Source organism: Trachinotus anak, unplaced genomic scaffold (genome assembly GCF_046630095.1).
Source record: "Trachinotus anak isolate AG129_WGS33_773 ecotype Australia unplaced genomic scaffold, CSIRO_AGI_Tana_v1 ptg000028l, whole genome shotgun sequence".
Lineage (NCBI taxonomy): Eukaryota > Metazoa > Chordata > Actinopteri > Carangiformes > Carangidae > Trachinotus > Trachinotus anak.
In genome coordinates this window covers 18,401,873-18,409,631 of record NW_027273879.1, presented here as the reverse complement: position 1 = coordinate 18,409,631, position 7,759 = coordinate 18,401,873, and the positions used below count along the sequence as shown (strand labels likewise).

The window sequence follows — 7,759 nt, the reverse complement described above, 5'->3', positions numbered from 1 at the left end:
AATGCACTGTTTACTCTTGTTTGAGTACTGTTTGCTAAAAATCACAGTGACCTGCTATTTTTTACGAAATTACTGAGCTTATTAAAAAAAAACCCAAAAACTATACTATATAAAAAACTTGACTAAACTATATACTTGAAAATATGAAAACTTGAATTTTCAGGAGGAATGATTGTGCTTGGTGCTGAGAGCCACAGACAGAATAAGGAACTCAGAAAGAGAGAGGCAGAACTTCTGAGTTACTTTAAACCCTGTAAACCAGTCCTGGGTGAAAAATGTCTCACACACGGCAGAATGAATATGAACCATTATGTAGATTGTCATTTGGTACAACCCCTGATTTGATCAGTACCAGTGAAGAAACATGATCAAGAATTTAAAAATGCTCACCCTCTCCGTTGGACTCCATTCGAGATGCCGTATTGACAGTATCTCCAAACAAACAGTATCTGGGCATTTTCAGCCCGACCACGCCGGCACAGACTGGACCTATAAAACACAAGCTAAATATAGTCACATTTTATAGTGGAAAGAAACAATAATATCTGGAATGCTGGGAGCCTGTCGTTATCACACAACCAGCTCAATGAAAATATTTTTAAATAGGACGACAAAGGTGTGAGTGAATTGTGCTCAGAATGTTTTAAATGACTCTGACAAGGCTAAGTACCAGCCTACGCACACTGGTCTATCTCTGCTGCATGTCAAGTGTCTGAATAAGAATATAAACAATTCCACCATGAGCTGATGAAGTCTAAATACTGTGTCAGAAGCCTCTTGTTAATTACATCAGACCAAACGTTGCAGACAGATCAGGATAAAACATCCTGAGTGGTTGTGTCCACCTGGTTCGTTGGTATCCAGAGGTGGGAATTTACAAATCACAACTGCTCTACATTTGAAGTGCACTCAGTTTATTAGATGTACCAACCATCCCTGAGATACCATCTATTTATTATTTATAATAATAATTATAACACTGAAACACTTTGTTGTGGTGATTCACCAGTTATTAAAATGTTACATGACTATGACTGGTAATTGGGCTTTGTGTGGATTGTTAGAAATGTGAACCAAAAGAGTCAAAAGACAAGGCTAACTAACTTTATTGGATAGAAAGCAGCTAAAATAATTTATTTAAAGCTTTATTAATCTAGTTTTAAAGCATATGAGTTACATCACACATACTGTAATTACACTTTATTTTAGATTGATGAGATGGAGAACTGAGTTATTATTATTATTTTTTTTTACATTAATTTAGATCAAAACCCCAGAAGAGGGGTCATACAGGGAAAATGCTTGGATCTGTGTTGCCACAGAAGACATGCTCTGACAGCTAACTGTATTTCCTGAGATTAAGTTCTCATAATTACAAGATTTGAGTAGCCTGGTTCAGACCTCAGAATCCCTGCCTGCATCTTCGATTTGTTCGACAATTCAAAAAGGTCTGCTGTTGAGCTCATTACCGGCTGTTTTCCCATCGCGAGTCAATCAATTGTAGATGGACACAAGGCAGAATTAAGAATGTGATAGTCATCTTCCTGTGCCAGAGCGAGAAAAATAGCTAATCAATGAGAAATCGCGACAGAAAAATGGCCATAAAAGTGTGGAGAAGATTATAGACACTATTGTAGATAGTGTTGTAAGTGGACTTGCTGTTGATTGTTGTTAAAAATGTTCTCTCCCAAACAGAAAGTGACTTACATGAAGTAGCATTTTGAGGCTAATATCTAAAAGACAATACATGACGGGTTTGATGGTTTGACCAACCTGTGCTTTGGTCAAGACATTAGACATCGTGGGCAATCAAACCTGGGACCATGTGTCACCTTGGTGCAGATTTACACAGTTCCAGGTCAAGCTGAGAGTCCAGACTCACCTGTGTGTATACCTATCCTGAGTCGCAGCTGGTCGTTTGGTCTGTGTCGGATCTTGAAGGTTTTGACCTGCTCTAACAAAGCCAGCGACATCCCAGCAATCTCTCTGGCGTGGAGTTTCCCGTTCCGCACTGGCAGCCCTGACACCACCATGTAGGCGTCACCAATGGTCTCCACCTGAGGGACCAATCATAAGCGATCAAAGCATCAGGAAGTAAAAAATAAAACGTGTTCCTCGCAGTTATAGAATCCTGTAATAATAATTCAAAAAGATGAAGGAGCGTCGATCATCCTGACTCACCTTATACACATCAAAGTTATCAATGATGGCGTCAAAACAGGTGTAGAGGTCATTGAGCAGTGTGACAACCTGCAGAGAGAGACAGAAGTTAAACAAGCGTCCGGTGAGGAGGAGGTAAGTGCTGAAACTTTTTAACGCAGCCTGTATGTCAGCAGGAAGCAATGAAAAATGTAAAAACGCACTGACTCTAAATCCAACATTAGAGACTGTGTTTTGTTAAAAGGCTGCCAGACTGGAAGGCCAGTGTGTCTGCACAACCTCACAGTCTCTCACATTATCTCTGCCACTGGACGTCTGCCCAATGAGGCTGACAAACACATTTACACGACCGAACATCACATCCACAGATGGAATATTACAAAAACAATCTGTGTTAGAGAAATCAGAGGCTGGCCATTTATTTAAAGAGCAATTATCATTTAGTCTTCATCTTTAATGTTAATTTGTTCATTGTCTGAACCTAAAATAGAGCCCAGCTGGGTCCTTATCAAACTAGGACAGTTTGTGCTGTACTTAAAGAATGACCAGTGCTGAGTGAATGTGAATATTTGAACTGAAAGACTTCAGATCATTTTGTCCAGACTGAACTCTTAGAGGACTCACTCCCAGATCGATTGCCAGATATTTTAAATATAGCGACTACTAACTAGATAACAACACAATCTCAGTTATCAATTTCTGATGCTGTTAATGGTCTGTTTACCTCAACAACAGCATTAAAACAGGCCTATATTTTCCACCACATAAAATTAGGAAAAAATAAGAATAAAAAATGTAATTTTCATCAATAGGTATAGCTCTTCAGGAACACCCAGTATATGAATACACCTGTAATTTACATGTGTGAGGCAACTGGTGACTGGGCCTTTAAAGGTACCCAATGAAGTTCATTCAGTATTACTCACCAAACACATTCTGTTTCCTTAGTGCCTAACAAACGTGTTGTATGCATTTCTTTTGTCACAGAACATGAACAGAACTGAAAAACCCTCATAATTTCAGTTTCTTCTTCCTGCCTTTTGCTGATGAATTCATTGGCCCAGCAGCACCAATAAATGATCGGTGACATAGTGTGAAACCGACAGCAGAAATGTGTGTTGCATTGTCCATGTACTTGTGCAAGTATATGTGTGTGTCTTCATGGGTGTGCACAATGTACAAACCCAAACCCGTCATTGCCCTGTAGCACCACTGGTGGTCAGAACTACATGTTACCTTTAATTTCAGTGCATTATGTTTGAGTTATTAGAAAAAAGTTTTTTTTTGGTATTCAAACTATAAAAACGTTATACTGTACATTATACTGTAGCATTACACTGTAAAGTGTGTGTTTTTCTGGTTGAAAAAAACATTTAATCTCTGCTTTGATTGACAGTGTTGCATTAACTCTCTGCTTTAACCTGTTAAGCCTTTGTAAGCAGAAGCAGCTTAAGTGTCACCACATTATCTACCAATGAAACGATTTTAAGGAGTGCGTTAATAATAAAACAATTTGAAGTTATTATTCTATTTGTTTTTATCATATTTGCTGGATTGATATGATTACTGTTTCCTGCATTTAAATACATGCAGTACTCACATGGCTTCAGCTTTTCTGCCTCCTTCACATGGAGTACCATGTTATTTTGTTTAAATGGAACTAAACTGACCCGTATATTAAGGGGTATTTTTTTTAGTGCATGACTTTTTGGCCTTGTCAAGAAGAAAAACTGGGTCTTCCACACAACTTGAGAAGAGAAACAAGACAATGACATTGCGAGGAACACATGTTTATCCTTGAGGTGATCGCTCTTGATCTGAAGGTGTCAGATTATCCATCAGCGCCTCAGACCCACTGCCTGACTGTGACATCACAATAATGTCTTTGGTCTAGAAACCTCCCTCAAGGTATTCAAGTGAGAACGAGATAGAGAGCGGCATAATGTGACTCAACTCTGCGTCAACACTCTTCACTCTTCCATCTAACAACTGTACTATTTTGAGTCGTAGCCCGTGTGTGGGAACACGCTGTGGGAACTATGAGACACACTGCAGGAAGAGACCTGATGCTGGTGAGCACTTTTACGTATGAATACAGAAAGAGAATTCAGCGTGACTGTGATCACGACCAGTGATTTTCAGTAAGATTTTAGAAACACTTCAGAGATGTAGAGGAAAAATCAGGGAAGGAGAACCCGATATTTCGAGAGACATTTCAGAGAAGGTGAATGGGAAGTGGGAAGTTTGGTGGAGGATTGCAGTGGCACATCTACTGCTGTGTACCTGTAGCGGTGTGCTCTCTGCAGACATGGACGTGAAGCCCACGATGTCGCTGAAGTAAATCGTGACGCTGTCAAATGCTTCTGCCTGCACCGTCTCCCCTCGTTTTAGCTGCTCTGCTACTGAACTGCGTGAAGAGAAAAACATGAGGTCAAACCATTCATGCTGCAAATTCGTAATGACAAAAGATCAAAAGGATACTTGGCAGAATAAAAAAGATAAAAATCAAACAAGCAAGCGCAGGCCCTGAGAGGTGAGATGATGTTTGTTGTTTGAGTTATTCGGAAACTGACACTAGTATCAGAAATGCCTCCGACACGGCGTAAAATACTGAATCGGGTATCTGCAAGTGCTACCGATCTGATATCATGGAATTTTATTAATGAACTCACACCCAGGTAAAACTGCCTTCTTTCCTAGGAATCAATTCATCTTCATCAACAGTAGCCTACACAGGAAGTTGCACTGAGCAGCCACTGGCAGCTACTGTTTTAGAGTGAAGGGTTTAACCTGAGCCATGATATACAACACTGATCAATAATCATATCACATCCATAAAGGTTACAGGGTTAGTAGTATACAGCCATTAAAAAACATTTGGCATCGGCCGATACACAAGTTCAGGTATCAGAGTCCGCACCGGGAAGGAAGAAACAGTATCAGAACATCTGTATTTGTTCTGTTGACGTCATGTCGTCAGGTTTAAGTAAAAATCTTCGTCTTTCTAAGACATAATTACACAACGCCCAGCAGGCTCAATTATAACCACATGTCACATTATCTGTGTTAATTCTGCTCACATTCATTTTCTCTTAATCAAATAAAACCAAAGGCAAAAACACTGTGGCAAAAGTCAGCTCATCTAATTCTCAAGCATGGAGAATAATGATGTCTGTCCTTTCGCTCCAGCTCCTCTCAGTCTGGCTATCTGCATGTCTTTGACAGAGGGAAGATTCTTCAGCAGGAAAAGAGGATAAATGGGTGAGAAAGATGGGATTTTGCTGCTGCAGTGTTATCCAAACGCCTAAACTCACTATCATGACAGTTTCTCTGTCTCGCCTTAATGAGCGGTTCGCCTGACAGCTCGCCCCTTTCCCTTTCATCTACACTGAGATCGCACCGTGGGGAAATGTGTATCTGTTAGTAAAATGTGGTGGTGGAAAGGATTTTGAGTCTTTAATTAATACAGGGATTTAACACAACTGACAACATGTCATTGAGCCGCACAGTGGTAACACCCCCCCCCTATTTTCTAGGCTCAAGTTAATTGGAGTTTTAAGCTTTTGGCTGGAGGCACTCGAGTGTGAATGAGATTGTGATTTTCTTTTTCTTACTGCGGTAAAATTTGGTAGAGGAGGTTTTCAGCTTTCCTCTTCTCCTCCAGGTAGGCTTGTGTTCGCTCCTCCACCAGGTTCTCCAGGTTATTGGCATACTGCTCCATCCTGGAGAGCAGGTTGTTAAGAATACTGGTGCTGCCCTCCCTGTGGAAAACACAAACACAAAGTAGAATTAAACAATGTTCACACAAACCCTTAGTCAGTAGAGAGCTCAGGTCCTACATGGCATTGCAGTTAGAATACCAGTGTATTTACAGAAGAGCTATGCTCCAGAAGCTGTTGCTTTTCTGTGCGTCTGTATTTAAAGGATAATTCTACAACCTGGGGCCGGTTGCACGAAACACTTTTACTACACCAGTTACTAAAGGGTACTGCTCTGAATCTCTTAAAAGGGTTTCTTTCAGTGAAAGACATTTTACAGATGTAAAAGTCTATTTCTGTTTCCATGGAGACCATTGATTTTGCTGCCATTAGCATTTGTGATACCTGTTATCACTATTGGGAAGCAGCTAACATTAAAGAAGCCTGTTGTTTTGACAGGAACTTCATCACATTGTTCAGCAGATCATGAGTGACCCGGCACACTGCTGATCTGTGGACGTGAAATACCTCGACTATGACTGACAGGAAAGACCATGCAGCGCAAAACTGTACAGCAATCGTCAAGCTGCGGAACGTAGAGGAACTCCAGATGGTCGAACAAATCGTAAACTGACTGCCAGTCAAATCTGTACTGTAGAATCAATTCCTCACTGTCAAGGGTGTTGGTATGTGTTAATTTTCTTTATTTTATCACCATTAACTTGGCCATGTTGCAGTTAAGATGCACTTAAGATGGAGTCAGAGGTACCTTCAATTTGCAACAGTTTAACTGACTTTGAGAGATTCCTTAAGTATAAGACTAAGATAAGGAGAAAAACTTAAATACTTAAGTGAACGTTTTAAGGAAATCTTGTGGAGAAGACTTAAAGTGATAGTCTGGGTTATTTGATGCGGGCTTGTGTGAGATAGTCATGCAGAGTCAGTGTGTTACCTGCATTAGATTCAGATCAGCGTGCTGCCGGTTAGAATATTCTCAGCGCTTTATCTTCTCATCAAAACAAAGTAAAGTTTAGCTCTTTCTGATTCACTCAGTTGACCTGCAGCTGTGGCGTATTACAGTGTGCAACGTAAGTGTGCTTGTGCATAGGAATACAGCTGTTGAGTTGAGAAAAATGTAGTACCAAAGGAAAGTGCTGAAAGGAAGGTAAAGCACTGAAAATATTATAAATGAAGTGTACATTTAAATGGATACTGGATTGTTTCGATGGACATCTTTTAAAAGCATCTAAAACAGGTTTTTTCAGCTGGCCCCGTGCACAGCAGCACATCGCTCAGCTAGTGTGTTGTATTCTTTGCTGAGTCACCAGCAGCACACTGATCTCAATCTGCTGCAGGTAACACACTGACTGTGCATGACTACCTCACACATCCCCACGTCAGCTCATTGTTCTTTCAGACTTCACTGTACCAGTGTTGTGATGTATCAGATAAATTACTTTGGTGAGTACAAAGTTAGAATTGATAAAACTACAAAAACAAAATCAAAATTGGAATAAACCCTAATTAAAGTGCTGCAGTGGTTTAGTGTTACTCTCCTATAACACTGTCAGACTCATGATGGACAGTTTAAAATAAGTATCAAATGTGCAAACTCAGAAAAATAATCTTTTTTTTAGTCCATGCATACTTCTTCCTTGTTGCCTACGTTACCCACAGTGCAAGACTGGGTTGTGTTCTGCCAGTAGCAGCTAATGTAGCTTTTGACCTGCTAGTCTCAAGCAGAAATGAGGAGTGGGCTACAGAGGTCTGGTAAACTCACAATTTTCTAATTCCACACACCCAGATTTTTATTCATTTTCAAAGTTGTTGTCTTCAGCGTTGACCGACGCTGACTCACATGCACATCACATCACTTGATGACAGTTATCGCTTCACTCAAC

At 40.2% G+C, this 7,759-nt stretch overlaps 1 protein-coding gene across 1 annotated transcript in view; it reads right to left on the bottom strand.

Moving 5' to 3' along the window:
• npr2 (natriuretic peptide receptor 2) overlaps window positions 1-7,759 on the bottom strand; it is a 68,746-nt gene that overhangs the window by 2,709 nt on the left and 58,278 nt on the right. The window contains exons 16-20 of the mRNA XM_071467016.1: window positions 5,775-5,921; window positions 4,444-4,567; window positions 2,182-2,250; window positions 1,883-2,057; window positions 391-489 (exon numbers count right to left, since the gene is read on the bottom strand). Of these exons, the coding sequence (XP_071323117.1) occupies window positions 391-489; window positions 1,883-2,057; window positions 2,182-2,250; window positions 4,444-4,567; window positions 5,775-5,921 (614 nt within the window). The remainder of the gene's footprint in view (window positions 1-390; window positions 490-1,882; window positions 2,058-2,181; window positions 2,251-4,443; window positions 4,568-5,774; window positions 5,922-7,759) is intronic.